Genomic DNA, 16,950 nt, shown 5'->3' with positions numbered 1-16,950 from the left:
TAGAAATAAAAATTATATTGGATAATTTCTTATTAACCTTTTCACCAGAAGCAGCCACTATTGTTTAAGTATCTTTACTCCACATCAACTCAATACACATACACAAAAATTGAAATGTTTTACAGGTTGCCCAAAACGCTTGTGGAGTCTTCCACCCTTGGAGTTATAAATAACCCAGCTGGTTCTAAGCAACCTGCTATAGTTTATTTTCTTTGATAAAGGGTGTTAGACTATACCATCTTCAGAGGTCTCCTCTAACCTCAGCTATTCCATGATTCTACATTCCAATGGTTTAACCAGAAAAATAATAATCTGTGAAGTACATAGTCAGACCCTGGGCTATTTTAGTAACAGCTATATCCACAGTAGAGCAGATACCCTATTTAACTTCAGGCAGTGTACATCTTCTTTAGTGATGCGTGTATTGTAAGAACTTCAGATGGAAAGTTTTTTTTAAATAAAGGGAAGCAATGGCAAGAAAAGGGTAACTATTCCTTGAAAATAGTTTAAAAGTTACAAATCTTTAATGTTTCAAGACAATGTTATTGTATCTTCATTTTGTTGATCTTTGTTTTCTGTTCCATGCAAATGAATGTATTTATTGCATGCAAAGCTTTGCCATAATAGGTGAAATAATGCTTGACAGGTATTGAACACTCCTGGGTAGATACAGCATGAAAAATGACCTTTTATTCTGAATACATACAAACTATTCTCTTAATTTTCACGTATTACTACCAAATAAACAGTAAATATGCCAATTAAGACAGAATAGTTATTTCATTACATAAGTTAATAGACTTAAATAACTCCACATTAAAGGAACATTATGAAATATCTTAAAGATAGGTCATCAGTATGGGTAAAACCAGCTTTTTTCATGTTCTAATAAAAAGAAACAAAGCTTGCACTATACAGTATTGTCCACAAGGTACTGTCACTTCAGTTTATGTAAATAATCCTTAAATTAAGACTTAATCATGTTGTAATCTTTTAGTTAAACTACTGCATGTTATTTAATTTTCTTGCTAGTAACTTGTTTGGAAAGTATCTGCTCTTATATTTTCAGAAATCTGCATTCTAGTTTTAAGGCTGGGTAACCAAGGCCTGTTTTACACAAAGAAAAATAATACACAGTAGAGTTCTACCAGACTGTTTTTACCCGTACATTGTCTAAGACAGGACAAAGATTTAAAATTACTTTCACTACTCTTTTCCAATTTACCATTAAAAGCTATTGAGAGGAAAAAAGCACTCTTTTAAGCTGAATAAGCAACCCCCTTTTTAAAGAAGTTTAATTCTACAAACTACAGATATGTGCACAAATGTAAACATTTACTGTAACAAATAGCCCTTCACCTATGACACTAAAGAGGGGACAAGACCAAAAGAACCGAGCTGTACTGTTCAGTTTGACATATCATTCACTGCCAACGAGCAATTTTTGCCAGTCCCACCTTTGTAGAGGAGTATTAATTTCTGTATCTCCCTAAGCCATATTCTGACTTTCCTAAAACTTAATGAAATGGAAATAACTTTTATTTTTCTGCTTCACTTGTAACAATGCTTAAAAGTGGCCAGCATAGTCACCTCAATACAAAGGTACTAAATAAGAACAAGAGGGTAAGAGAGGAAAACAAGCACTGAGAACACAATCACAGAAGCCTCATTTCCACAGAAAACAAAGCTAAATTTGAATAAAGGAGCAAGAACAATAGGGGAAATTCTAGTACAGTTTGAACACAGTTTTCAAGTTTAGTTTCTAAATTTTGTAGAAAACATTCACCGTATTTTAGAGACCAACTGTTGGTACCTCTGCTTCGCGTTCTGCTCCGGCTTCTGCTCCGGTCTCGATCACGGTCCCGCAACCTCTCTTTGCTCCAACTCCTACTTCGACTCCTGCTGTAGCTCCGACTCCTCCCTCTCCGTCTGTTGTAGCGATCCCTATAGGAATCTCTTCTGGGAGGATTTCGGTCATAATCCCTCTTCCGAGAACGTTCATCTTTTTTCCTTTCATCACGACTTCTAAAAATGAAATATTAGCGGTTAATTACAAGAGTTATAAAGCCGTAATTTGAAATCTTAACTACTTTAAAAATTTAAGGAATGTCAAACTAGGGAGGAACTACGAATTTTTTGTAACTTATGGCTACTCCTTTCTTCTCAGAAGGATTTTAAAATTAATTTTGCTTATTCATTTTATTTTTACCATACCTAAGATTTTAAAACATATATCAATTTCTCTTTCTGCCCAATATTGCATATTTCCCAAGCTGGAAACACCAAGACCTACTGAAGGGAACAGTTCTAAATCAAAATTCAAGCTCATTATCAAGCAGAATAAATACTTCAATATAAACCACAAAATCTATCACCAGAATTACTCTTAAAACTCCAAGGATGATAGCTGTGCACAACTTGAGACAGGTTACACAGTTACAATGACACACACTTGCCACTTCACTACATATCTGTACAAGCCATAGAAGTCTTCTTTTTAGGTTTGTAAGATGACAACACAGAAACAAACTATTTCATTCAGTAAGAAATCCAAATTCATTTGTTTACTGATAGAATAGTAAGGTTGATAGAATTCATTTGTTTACTGATAGAATAGATAGGGCTGGTAAGTAAAATTCTTTACCTAGTATCTCTGTAGCGAGAACTTGACTGAGGAGGGCTGTGATTTAATCTTCTAGAGAACTTCTTCTCTCGCTCTTCCTCTTTTACTATCTGAATTCAAAGCATATATATTAGATCAAAACATGTTACACTAAAATGCAGACTTCTGCACAACCAAATAAAACCAAAAACTCTGAACACTGAGCAATCAGCAGTAACACTGAAATCAAATATTTTAGTCTCTAACACAATCAGAAAATCTTGATAACATGTTAATTTCTACTTCTAGGAATATTCAAAGCCTGTCTGAGAGAAAACAAAATAATCCTTAGAGTGCTGCACTGAAAATACTGCTGCTTTTACTGTAGGCAGACAAAAAATCACATTAAGGCTTTGGGAAGATTTGAGAAGGCATGGATGTTCAACAACCAACACCAAAGTCTTTTTTTCATCTGCAGGTTATCTAGCTCAGCTCACACTTAAAACATTTTCACTCAGGCAAACCTAGTCTGCTATTGCTAAGCACAAACTTAACTGTTCTGGCTCAATGAGCAACATAAACACTTGTGACAAAAGGATGTTACCTGGATCAAGCAGATGAAGGAATGAGAATTGCCATTTAGAATGGCAGCCTGGATTTATGGAGAATAAAAGTGCAGCACAACTACAACAGCAATTTGGTCCAGAGAACTAATGCAAGTTATGCTGCAGCTCCTACACTACTCAATAACTTCATTTACCTTTGCCTCAGCAAAACCACTTTGGTTTACCTTTGAAACACCCACTTGTGTTAGAAAAATCAGGCAGTAGCACTCAATATGCCAAGCACAAATCTTTTGACTTATTTTAATGCTGTAATGTAATTACTAATAGTATTATTAATAAACAAAAATTATTGATATAAGCTATAATAAATTACTAATAACTATTACTAATAAACACTATGAAGTCAAACACATAAGCAAATTACATGAATGAGGAAAAAGATGTACATGTAAATTAAATCAATGCCCACCTCTTCTTTTTTTGTCTCTTTTTCTGGGTGCTGAAAAAATTCTACTTTCAGGCTTCCTGATGATGGCTGTTCTGGTGGAGGTAGGTAGCTTTTTGTATTCACAGCATCAAACAGTTTTTCCACAAATATCTGAGTTTCTAAAGGTATAGAGCATACAAATATCCATTATACAAAACCATGATTAACATTTGCTTTACAAATTAATAAATAAATAAACCCAAAAAACCCAAACAAACAACCAAAACCAGCATTCACCAAAAGTTAAAACGAGAATACAAAGAGTATTTTTTTTAAATACTGCATTCCTAATTTATATCTTAAACATTTACATTTACAGAGTCAAAAAACGTGGCAATAATGAACAATGTTTCACAAAAGTTTACCATTCTTGTATTATTATTTAATGTCTCTTAATAAAGCATCTGGAAAAATATTTCTGGCATATATATATAGAAGTTCAATACTTGCCCAGGGAAGTTGTGGATGCCCCAGCCATGGCAGCACTCAAGACCAGGTCAGACAAAGCTCTGATAAACCTGGTCTAATGTGAGGTGTCCCTGCCCAGGAACTAGAGGATATTTATGGTCCCTTTCAACCCACACCATTCCCTGATTCTGTGCCTCTGTGATTACTAACAAAAAGTATATCTAATATATGCATACTAACCTATACACCCGGGCTTTTAAAAATTACTTTATGAAAACTGAATTACATTCTACAAAGTAACAAAGCAAATAAAGAGACCAAAGCCCAATTCTATGGTAAATGATTGTTTGAATAAATTGAACAAGACAGAATTTTCACTCAATCTTAATTATTAAGACAAAGCCCATACCTTTCTGAAGAAATACATCCAGCTGATCAACACACAATGCCTTCAGTTCCTTTTCACTTTTATCCTTCTTTACCAAGGCCAGAACATATTTAGCTAGGGCAGATGGATCTGCATCACATCTGCAAATAGATCAGTTAGAAAAAAAAAGCAATTACATTACAGAAATTAATGTCTGAAACAGGTAAAACCATTTCTTACCAAAGCAACTGTAAAATACTAAGGTGCATTTTTCAAAACAGAGTCCACATACATAACATTCTAAGTATCACTTTCCTTTACAAGAAAACAACTGCCTAGAATATTTCCTAACACTACAGAGAACATCAGAGCAAACTATTTCATAAGAAACAGCTTCAACTGCCTTTTTTGTATTAAGAACCAAGACAACACTTCCCTCACTCCCCAAAGATGGAATCACAAATTCTGAATGTAACACTGAGTAACTGCTATCCGGGAAAAGTCAGTCTATCCAATTACAAATTAATACAGTGATACAGTAGAAGTGATCTATGAAAAACAAAACAAAACGAAAAAAGTCAGACCCTTGAGTATTCTCCTAAATACACTTTTGAACATTCTTATTACTACTTACATATGAACACCATGAAAAATGAAACTGACTTTTTCAGTTTCAAACTTGGTTTCAAAAGCCCAGATTCATATATTGCAACGAACACTTCCATAAGAGGTACACTGAAAATGGAGGAAAATTTAGGGGATCATTACCCATTTGACATCTGAATTCAGAATTCAAGCTATAATTAAAAACAGAGTACCTCGATGTAGAAGTTGATGGTTGTATACACATCAACAAAGAACTCAGACTGAAGAAAGCCATGCATCCACATTCAGCAGAACATTATTTAATATAAGTGGCATATTTTTTTTATAATGTTTCACAAATAGGAACCTACAATGAACTTTGTGGTGGTGTAGTAAAGCCTGCCAAAGCAAGTGAGACTACTGCACAAAACTATTCATGTTTCAAAAAGAGCTAATGAATTGGTGAGACACTGGTCTTAAACAACTTAATCTCCTTATTTAGCATATACCCAAGGAAGACTTCAGGCCCCACAAAATAATGCAGGATTCAAGGGATGCATACTGGTCATGTGATACAGACAGCTTATTTGGGTGGTCATCAAAGCTTGTACTCATGTTTTAAATAATGGCAAGAGGAAAAAAAGCTGCATCAATGCATCCTAACTGTACATGCTTTCCAGCAAAAATAACCAGTAAGAAAAATTCACCTGTGGTCAGGGAGTAGCACTGAATATGAATATTACACTAATACTGCTCTAGCATAGAAGTCCAACAGTCATAATAAAGGAGTAAGAAGTTTGAAATCCCTTCCATAATAAGTAAGATACAAATGATGAAGCTTAATTACTAATCTAAATGTTGCTCATTGAAATAACATTATTTTGGACACTGGGCAAAAGAACCCAAATCCCTAAACAAACTTATCACACCACCTAATTCCACTCACCAGAGAAACTTATCTCCTGCACAGCAAGCAACATGTCCCATGCAAAAAGGGCAAACATTGCCACTAAGCAAAGGAAGCTGATCTGTCAGCATCACTTATGGATGGCCTGGGCCCAGCACACAGAGCCCTGAAGTTAAAGGTCAGAGCTTCAAACATAACCCAGCATCCTCTAGAAAGCAGGCAATAGTAGAATTTCATGCTGAAAAAGCAATTTGGGTTGCTAGTGGATGTACCACTGTATTCCATGCTAGTCTGTTTTATTTATAGACACAAGAAAAGGGAGTTCATAATCACTCTACATTGCAAAAGAACCCACGCACACTAAATTAACAAAATGAAAATATATACTGTAAATCAAAAACCAGACTGCACACTGACTGAAAATTCTTCAGAAATTTTTCACACCTAGTTTGCCCCATTCAAGTCTAACAATCCAGAAGAAAATATCCAAGCACCAAGTCACTGCACAACCTGACACAACCTCCAACGGTGAGTGAAGTGTGCTGCAAGCACCTGAGCACATCAGCCAAGCAGATTATCTAAAAGCCCAGTGTTGACCAATATTCATCACAGGTTGCAATAAGGGCTCTCTCTCAGCCTTCAGCAGGCCCTAAGATGAAAATTTCATAACCTCTCAATCCCTGAATTTACAAATTATTAACTTTTTTTTACTGTTTCTTCATGCAACTTCAATGGCACTTCACTTTATCAATACTTTCCCAGCTTCAAGCTGAATTGTGCCATAGAAAATTATTGTGCTGTTTTCATCATGACAGGTAGGGAGCAGACAATTTTCACATGATTATCCTCAGTTTTTCTTTTTTGTGATGTCAATTTCCGCCAATTTGTTTCTCATTCAGTAATACAAACAGTCAGCTGTCACTGTTCAAAATCTGCTACAAGTTACTTAAATGACATGCACTCAAAATTTAATAGGGGGTGGGGGGGAACCCCAAGTCAGTCTAGAAGGTAAAAATCTACTGCTCTTAGCTACTACAATGTTTTAATTCTCCAGCTCCTACAGCATTGATTATACAACAACCTCATATTCAGTTTAAAGCAATCCCCCTTTCATGAGCAGGATATAGACCAGAAAATCTTCTCTGGAAAGCTGCCTATACTGTAACAAACCATAAACTATCCTCAAAAAAAACAAACCAAAAAAACCCACAAAACCAACAAAACCCCAAAATCCAAACAAACAGAGGATGTTTAAAAATAATGAACAGTTAATGCTTTCATTCTCTCTGCCATGATGACTTAAGAAATCTTAGCAATCCTGTCCACCCCAGGACCTGAACTCACCAACCCAACTCCAAGATGTGCCTATGAAAATATTCTCAATGAAAAAACACTTTTAATTTGCAAAACACAGAATCACTTTCTGCTGTGCACTCGCACCTGTTTCAAAATTTGTCACCCTGTATGGCCACATATGAACAATGTAAAACAATTGTACCAAATTCTACTATTATTATTATTCATTGTGTACAGGAGAATTTCTGCAACAGTAAGAATTTACATTATTTCAATTTTGTCTACTTAACAAATAATATTTTTTTAAAAAATACTAAAAGCAAATTATTTCAAATTGACACTAGTTAAACAATAATGTATACAGTGAGTGCTGTGGTAGAGTGACATGAAGATGCTTTTGTAAACCAGCATTAGGATTTTATGTGCTTTCAATTTTTTTGAAATTAAACTGCAAATGATCTTTACACAGACAGAGGCTGACATCCTTTTTTAGGTACTGACTTGAAACAGCCTCTTCTGTATCTGTTCTCAAAGCTTGGAAAAACCCACAAGCAATCCTTTTTCTCCACACTACTGCAAAGTACTACTATTTCTGTAAATAGTATCTTAAACAGATTTAACAAGTTTATAATCTGATCTTTTATTGCTTTCTAAACTCTTGTAAAATGCTTTTTTTTTTTTTTAAGATGATGCTAAAATTAAATTGCTAGCAACCTCAAGTGGTAGAAAAGAGGACCAACTGCTCTCATGAAGTATAAAATAAAGTTTACAAAACTGGTTCTAAAGAAAGTCTGCCTGAAAATTTCTTTATAGCTTTCAAGAATTCTAGACATGATCTTCAATTATTTTGTTTGGGGGAGCTTTTTTAAAAAGCAATTCCTTCCCATTTTTCACGCAAACTTAATTTTGCAATGTTCTGCATAAATTCTCAATCCACTGGTTTAGTCAAAATCCGTTGGTTTGGATTATGGGGCCTTGAATTTTTTTAATAAACAAGATCTTATGTTCTCTAGTTTAACAGTATTTTCTCAAGAGAATAGCAGCCTTTGTGTGCGAATAATACGCAATATGCTTGCTGTGTCTTTGTTGTGTATACATGGATTTTTCACCGACTTTGAGCTAGCTTTGTCAGTTTTTCTAAACCTCTTTGTCTTGCATTTTATGCTCTTATAATCGACTTTGTTTTGTTAACAAGTAATGTGAGAATAAAGAAGACAGGAAAGGCACCCATGCTAACAGCAGCAAATATACCATACAGCACAAGGATTTATCATACAGTGTATGTACCATGCTATATATCAAAGATTGAAAGATAAGAGAGAAAGATCCTTAACTGGTATCTCAGAAAAATTAGAGTACCACCAACACATTTCAAATACTCTAGGTTGCTCTAAAATGAACAAAAAAAAATTATATTTTGCTTCTACTGCTCACTAAATTAAATACATTTTCAATTATTGAATAGAAGTTTGAATCCTTAGCTAAACTTGAATATAATGTGGTACATCAGTCCTCACCATAAACACAATCTGTGCATTACAAATGTGACAGAACTTTATACATAACTTAATTCTTAGATAACACCTGGCTACTAGAAATATGGTCACATTTATTGAAGCATGCAGAACTTTTCTCAACTCTGATTTCCCTATCTCCACCCCCTCAACATTCTGTAAGCATGTGCTGCATGCACTAATACGGACGTGTAATCAAAAATTTCTCCTCCTCTTTTCACTTTTGTGTTTTTTTAACAAACACCAGTTGGCACAAGTAATCTGAATTCATTTCCACAGCAGTGTGCTACCATTAAACACCATAGCATGTTTTTTTACACCAAACTTCTGAATAGATATCATTGTTCCTAGCAACGTTAAATGTTTTTACCTCTAGTAATACTTTCTTCAAGTCTGTATTAAGTCAGAAAATACAGTGCCTACTCCTCTCTATTAAACAAGGGAGACTGCTCATGTAACCTTGCTTTAACTAAACAGTATAGAATATATAGGCATAGATGAAAGAATTCTCTTGCTAGATCTTTACACATTCTTCACAGAATTATACAGGTAACTCCAACTGCTATGCAACAGATGGAAGCTTCAAAAAGGCTCAATCAAATATTTTGCTCAATAAGAGAAGAAACAATTTAACAAAGTTCACAGGAAAAGTTCAAAAACCCATGTTTCTGACCTCACCTTGTTCTGCAGTTATTATTTGAAATTACTATTTCAAATAAAGATAAACCAGAAAAGCTGAAGCCATCAGGGTAAATTTAAGCCTTAATTTTTCTATTGTAAATAATATTAAAAAAAAGAAAAGTAATTTGGCTGAATCACCTCTCCGTACAGTCTTTCCTTCTTATTTGAATAATTTGCAATTCTTTGAACACTTTTTAACCTGTTTCCAATACTGAATCTTTTTAATATAAAATGTGTTCTGAGAACCCACTCTGAATTTTTGAATCACCAGGCAACTACACACATCAACCTTAACTGAGAAATTCAGTATATGTGGAATAGATATTAAAGATGATCACAAAAACACATTACTGGTGTGGCTGTATGTTCAGAAGCCTTTATTAATACATAGCTTACACTGTATGCACACACTACTTTTTTAAGATGTAAAGACAACACAAGAGGATTTTTTCTTCAGTTTTAAAATTAATGTACAAATCAAAAAGATGCTGCAAATCCTGAAACTAGTGACTTGACAAATTTAAACTACCACAACACACTGAAACCTCAAAAGCATGTCTGCAGTCCTCCAGGCAACAAATGGCGTTGCTGTAAAGGAAATAACATGTAGGTGCATGCTATTTATCATGCTCTGATCCTGAGAGTTAATAACCTAAATATCAGAGTCATTTTGTTGCCTGAAGACTGACTGCTAAAATACTGCTCAGTTCTTGACATTAACCAAGGTGGACATGGCTGTGTTTAAAAGCTGAGAGAAATGCTTTGTACTTTCAGGGCTGAGTGGGTGCAGAAAAACGTACACTGCATACTGGGCCGTGCAGCCAGCCTAATTCAGGCAGTTGCACCACTCTGTTTGTTACTAAAAAAAAATTCTATAAAAAGCTATGATGTTCAGTAAGTGAAATGAATGATAAACTCATTCAGCAAGACCCAACTTTTATCTTGAGACATTATCATGGCTGAGAAGGACCACTCTTAGGATACTCACTTTCATAAACTCTTTAATAGCACTTAAAGCAATAGAAAGACATTGAGGAATGCTGCAGCCTCCAAAGCTGCTATTCAAGCTAGTGATGCCATTAAATCAGTTCTAAATTATTATGATACACAGAGCTGACATGTTCATACAGCTGCAACCAGTAATTGGCAGCCTAGAATGCCACCCCTAGACTCAAGACAGCTCTCATGAGGCAGAACAGCTGTCAGCTTGCTGGCTCTCCAACACACATTCAATGCAGAAAGCAAAATTCATCACAGTGTCTCTGTGACTTGCAATCTAGTCAAAGGGGTTTCACTTCACTGTCGACGCTCACTGTAAAAACAAAAAAAGGTTTTCTGTAACAGGAGTAATTTTCTCCTTTTTATTTTCTGCTTTCAAGTATACCTAATCATACCAATCATTTAATACTACTGTAATATTTTTACACAGAACTTTAGCAGTATCAGCACTCTAAGCTAGGAACCTTGATTTCTCAAATACAGTAGCTCTCTATGTCAGGTGAACAGACTATCAAGTTTCATAACAGATGTAAAAAATAACTAGTGATAAAAATGACATACCACTGATGCGCATTTGTGCTTTATTTATCTTAGATACAAATAAAACCTTTATCTTAGTTACAAATAGCTTCACGCAAAGTGTTAACAAAGTAAGTGAAATGAAGGGCAATGCTTATTGCTTCTCAACTTCTTAGGAAGTTTCATGGAAAATGAGAGAAATCTCAGGATGGGTAAATGAATATGATGATGTGCCACATGAAAGGAGTGACAAGGGTTTTCATTTTAACTTATTTCTATGCTTTCAATGTCCTGCCTTATTAGCATAATCCTTACACCATTGTTAAACTTTTTTTATTGACTACCTTTTGTCAGTAAGCTACCTGTGAAGCCACAAGGGCTGAAAAGCTTGACAAACAAAGAATATTGAGGGCATAACACCAGAGGATACACATCATTTGCCATAAAAATATTCCAATGATAAATATACTCAAAATATTCTTTAAACAATTTTCATTTTATTCCATCTGATGTAAATCATTACAACACCACATTCACTTACAGCATTCACCAATGCAAAATACCTTTCCATTTCAATGAGGTATGCCTAAATACTGCACAAATGTTGTTGTAGGCATTTCATCTTTTTTTCAAGTTTGGTTTAGTACAGGAACAAACCTTCACAAAAATGTAAATACAGTGAACTGGAAAAAAATTAGATATGGGAGCCTTAATCAAATTGAAAGTAAAATTCAGCGGGCCACAGAAATATTACAATTTAATTTATTTTATAAAAAGTAATTAAAACCAAGGAAACTTCCCAGTGTAGAGAATTAGGGCAAGGGAAAGAACATTATAATGTCTTAAAAGTGAAACTGTGACTGTAGCATTAGACAAAATTTTTTTTTCAAAAGTAGAGATTCAAACAAATTCAAGGAAAAAAAAAATTAAAAATACCTAATTGGAACTTTGCCAAGCTAGATCCTGATATCCAGCAAGGACTAAATACAGAGTTTACAGAGTATCTGGAATGGACTTGCAGAAAAGAAACCCATCACAATTGACAGGCTCAGTGAATGCCTTGTTAGTACAGAAATCAGAAGCGACAGGCATACGGTTATATTCCAAGTTTAGCATTATTTTCCAACTTTTGACAGAAACCATGCCACAGACAAGAAAGTGTGTAACACTAGAAACTTAGATCACTGCTGTCTGCAAGCAATGAGCATGACTGGTAACAAATGCCTTCTTTACAGAGCTGACTGGAGTTGAATGTACAAGATAATTCTAGTCAAACACAGAGTAGCAGCAACACAAAAAGCCTCTTGCCACTCTGTTTGTACTGGTACTACATTTGCATGGCTGCATCTGCAATGATTCTGTGTGTATATTTAGCAAGTCTCTGTACACCACACAGAGCTCCACGAAGAGTTATTTCCAAAACAAAAAAAAAAAACGGAGTCTCTTCTTGAAGAGCTGCAGAAAGCTCCTGGAAACCTATTACCCCTCAAATGGAGCTGGACTGTGCAAATGCTCCAGCATGCAGCATCTCCAGTCATGCAACATCTTGTTGCAGTTTCTGCCTCACTGCAACAAGACAAAACTCAGATAAGGCCTTTTTGTATGGATGATCACCAAGGCTTTGCCAAAGGCATTAGAGTAGTCCAAAACAAACAAACCTACCCAACAACCTACCGCTAACAAAAAATTCCAAATCTTAAATCCTCCACCATCTGTCTCTTTCAAACATTCTTGTCTATGAACAGTGTTTCCCAGAGACCCCATGTGAAAGCAGTCCAACAACCAAATCATGTCAAGTCCATATAATTACATAACACACTTGTTTCATTATATTAAAAAGTCTGCACTTTTAGAACTTTTAAAGATAAAATGAGACCATTTTTGTGGCTATTGCTGTATTTTAACTCTGAAGCATTATGTTTCAGAAGTACATGCATTATGGCCTTTGGAATAAGTTATACATCCTGATTAAAAAATGCTAGCTCCTTGGAAAAGGCAACTTGGAATGTGCAGCATGTTCTAACTACTCAGCTCTAAGTAACTAGCACATAAATATAGAGCTAGACATGTTTGTAAAGCATTTATTTACGTTTCTTCTTAAATGCACTTCTCCTCTTAAAACCATCAAGACACCACCTCCATAATGACATAATACAGTGGCATCTTTCTTAATGTAGTTAGGACAAGCTACGTATCTTGCAACTAAAGGTTTCTGAAACAGCCACTAGACAGAAACCACTTGGCACTTTTGTTTCATTAACAGGAAAAGACAAGTCAAACCCATTTTTGGGCTACAGCAACACCTCCAGAGGATCACAGCAGTTAGCACATCACTGCACTAGTAGCGCAACAGTTACTTCTTTAGAAGTAGTTCCACACTGAAATTTTCATACAGCCAGAAGCTATGGCTGTAGTCACACACTTCAGATAGCTGACACCAAAAGCATCTCCAAGAGTATTTGACTGCTATGAAAGGACAATACATCTCCACCGATTCTAACACCTATTCAACAGTGCAGTTACACAGGACACTGAAGAAAACTGAATGACAGTCACTGCTGGTTTGTTTCCTCTCAAAGCTAAAAATTCAGAGAACTCATCCTCCAGACCAGCATCTCCCTAGCTCTCTGCAGTTTTCCAAAACGGCAGGCACACTTGATCTGCTCACACACCACATTTAACCCAACAGATACATGCCGGTCCTCTTAGTGAAAAAAGCAGAAAACTGCACTGATCACAAAAGCTGAAAATCTCAATTTCACCCTTTAACTGCTGACTATTGATAAGAGCTCATTGGTTTACCATTCAAACAAAGAAACATGGACCAACCTGAGCTGTTCCAAGCCTCTTAACCAGCACACTCTAAAACACTGACATCAAACTGATTGCCATTAATAAAACGTTCATACAAGAAAGTACCCAGAAACTAATAGTGAGCATCATGTAGCAGACAACTAGGGAAGTCTATTACCCCAGAACACTAACCCAACAGAAAAAGTAATTCACCTTCCCCAAACTACAACTTTACAAGATGATGCCCTTTTTTCCCCAAAATTAAAAATCTTAAACATCAAACCTTTTATAACGAAGAGACTCAGTGCAATTTGCTGCAGGTCTAATTCAAAGTCCACTGAAAGTAAATTCTCAGTTCATCTATTTCAGTGTGGTCCGGATTAGACCCTATGGAATAAAGGAGAAGCACTACCTCCCCCCACCACCTCAAAAAAAGGCCCCAAACAAACAAAAGAACAACCCAAGTAAAGCTCTCCTAAAAATGTTCCAGCATTTTGTAACTTCTTCAACTTATTTCAGCATAAGCCCTACAAATTATATCTGTACGTATATATACTTAAATAATGGCTATGGAAACCATAAAGCAAATTTTGCCTGCCCCACCATCTGAACTCTTCAAGAGTAAAACCTGCAGTGGGCCAACACCTCGGTGCGGAAGTTAACACCAGACTGAATTCAGGAGTTCTAGCTCATTTAACTCAAATCAAACTCCAGCAATTTAATTCAGACATGTTAAAATAGTGGTTCAGAATGACAAGAAATGTGTATGCTTTCATCTGTAGAGATCATATTTCCAAAAGATAAACCTTTAAAACTAAGTTCACACTTCAATTCCACTAAAATACCACTCAAGGAGGAAGACACATTTGCCAAAAAGCCCCACTTACTCACATGAATGTTATGCTTAGAGGCCACGCACAGATACACAAACAAGCAAATTATTTTCTGGGGCTCCTACTCCCAAGTCCTCTACTGATGCAATTTTTATTAGGGGAGGGGAAACCATAGAGAGTCAAATACTCAAAATAACCAAGAATGATGTGCGACGAGTCTGTAGAAAATGCTACTGGGAAGATTCCAGGATCCCGCAAGACGTCCCAGGAGCACCTGAGCTCTCTCGGAGAAGGTCCCTGCACAGGGCGGCGGGCCGTGCTCATTATCGTGGCCTCTCAGGGGGCCGAGTGCGGGAAACAGCGAGCTGCACACGCAGCGTCTCCCGCTCTCCCTGGGCTACAAAGGGAAGAGGAACGCGGTCGCTAGGGGGGGAAGCTGCATCCTCCGGAGGGAGATGGTCCTACCTCCCGGCCGAAAACGACGACGGGAGAGCGGGAGAAAGACGCAGCCCCTCACACAGGCGGCCGGCGAAGAAGGGCGCTGAGAGGGCATCTCCTGGGATGCCCTGCCGGGACTCGCCGGCCCCGCGTTTCCCGCCCCTGCGGATCCCCATCTTCTGCAAGGGGAACGTTTATTTCGAGAGGGAGAGAGGGCCAGGAAGGGTCGCGGCTACTCACATGGGCTCCAAGGTTTTGCTGAGCCAGGATTTCAGCGCCTCGAAGTTTTCTATGATCATTTTAACCACCATCCAGAGCGGCCCGGGCCCCCCGCCTCCCCGCCAGCAGCAACAGCAGTAGCAGCAGCCCCGGCGGCGGGGTCCGCGCCGCCCCGCCGGCCGGCACCCCGGTTCCCGCCGCGCCTCCCCGCACCCTTCGCCGCCTCCCGGTTCGGTAGAGGCCGCCCGGCAGGGGCCGAAGGCCCAGCGACACGGAGGGGGCGGAACCAGTCGAGCCGCGGCTGCTTCCCGCGGGCCCCGCTCTCGCCGCTCCTGTGCTGGGGAGCGCGTCCCGGGCGCTGCGCGGGTTCCCCCCGCCGGAGGGCGGCGCGGCCGAGTGTGGCGGCGGCGCGGTCCGGGACGGGCGGCCCCCCCCGCCGCCCTGAGCCGCAGCGCCCGACGGAGCGAGCGCCCGAGCGAGCGGGTAAGATGGCGGCGCACCGCTGTCGCGAGAGCTTAGAGTCTCGCGAGGCCGGGCGGCGCGCGGGGGCTGCCGGGAGGCGGGGCTGGGCGGGGAGCTCGCGGTGCGGGGGTGGGGGGCCGGTGAGGCGGCCCGGGAAGCCTTCGGAGCTCACACGGTGGGTGGTGCTGTGGCTGGACGGAACAGTGCTCTAGGCCCAAAAGAAATACCGTTGTGTATTCCCGACTGGTGTTTGAATGGCGCATGTACTTGTTTTGTTTCCTGGAAACGCTGATAGCCTTACCTAATGTGATCACGGAATCACAGAATGGGTGGGGTTGGAAGGGACTACATTGGGTCACCTGGCCCAGTCACCTGAACAGGGTTGCTTCCCGATCGTTCTTGAATAATGCGTTTGAGGGGCACAACCTCTCTGGACAATCTGTTCCTGTGCAGGGGCACCTGTACGGTCAAGAAGTTCTTCCTCACATTCAGGTGGAACTTTCTGCACACCAGTTTCTGCCCATTTCTTTTTGTCCTGTCAGCACCATTGAGCAGAAGTTGGCTCCATGCTCTTGATGCTCTCTCTTAAGATATTGATGAGATCCCCTATCAGTTGCCTCTTCTTGAGACTGCACAGGCCCAGCTCCCTCAATCTTCCCTTGTAAGACAAGTGCTCCAGCCCCTTAATCATCTCCATAGCACCTGGACTTGCTCCAGGAGCTCCATGTTTCTCTTGTGCTGAGGAGCCCAGAAATAGACACAGCACTTCAGACACACTCAGGGCTGAGCAGAGGGGCAAAGTCATCTCCCACAACCTACTGGCAATGCTTTTCCTGATGCACCCCAAAATACCATTGGCCTTCTTGACCACCAGGGCACACTGCTGGCTCATGGACAGTTTGTTGTCCACCAGGACCTCCAGGTCTTCCTCAGCAGAGCTGCTTTCCAGCAGGTCACCCTCAATCTGTACTGGTGCTCGGGGTTATTCATTGTAATAAGCCCATAGCCTGACACAGTTGCCTCCTGTCTCCAGCCTCCCACCAGCGGAGAGCAGCCCTGCAATTTCCTGGGAAGCTGGGAGTTGCTGCAATAAGGAACCACACTCCGGACAAGCAGGGAGGCACAGCTGGTACTCCCTTGGCTCCCCACACACAAACTGACATAAATGTTTGCAACTGGCAGGAAAAGAAAAAGCATCAAAAAAATTTTTTTTTTTAATTTTTTTTTTTTTTTTTTTTTTAAAGAAGAGGTGGGACCAAAAGAAATATGTTTGA

General features: G+C 38.7%; 1 protein-coding gene and 1 long non-coding RNA gene across 6 annotated transcripts in view; both read right to left on the bottom strand.

Annotated features, from left to right (window-relative positions):
- The window catches only part of RBM26 (RNA binding motif protein 26), a 51,764-nt gene extending 36,076 nt beyond the window's left edge, over window positions 1-15,688 (bottom strand). For 3 of the 5 annotated variants that reach the window (XM_015625802.3, XM_015625831.3, XM_015625820.3), the window contains exons 1-5: window positions 15,236-15,688; window positions 4,473-4,591; window positions 3,638-3,774; window positions 2,645-2,733; window positions 1,787-2,025 (exon numbers count right to left, since the gene is read on the bottom strand). In XM_015625802.3, the coding sequence (XP_015481288.1) occupies window positions 1,787-2,025; window positions 2,645-2,733; window positions 3,638-3,774; window positions 4,473-4,591; window positions 15,236-15,306 (655 nt within the window). In that variant the 5' untranslated portion in view covers window positions 15,307-15,688. The remainder of the gene's footprint in view (window positions 1-1,786; window positions 2,026-2,644; window positions 2,734-3,637; window positions 3,775-4,472; window positions 4,592-15,235) is intronic. The other 2 variants (XM_015625811.3, XM_015625822.3) reach the window with 1 other exon arrangement.
- Window positions 9,765-15,229, bottom strand: LOC117244378. The gene is made up of 2 exons (XR_004497329.1): window positions 14,008-15,229; window positions 9,765-10,725 (listed from the first exon to the last, which is right to left on the bottom strand). It is a non-coding gene; the product is annotated as an uncharacterized LOC117244378 (long non-coding RNA).
- Window positions 15,689-16,950: the final 1,262 nt, after the last annotated feature.

The sequence above is a fragment of the Parus major genome, chromosome 1 (genome assembly GCF_001522545.3).
Source record: "Parus major isolate Abel chromosome 1, Parus_major1.1, whole genome shotgun sequence".
Taxonomy (NCBI): domain Eukaryota; kingdom Metazoa; phylum Chordata; class Aves; order Passeriformes; family Paridae; genus Parus; species Parus major.
Note: the sequence above shows the minus strand (reverse complement) of the source record. Positions and strands in the feature narration are given on the sequence as shown.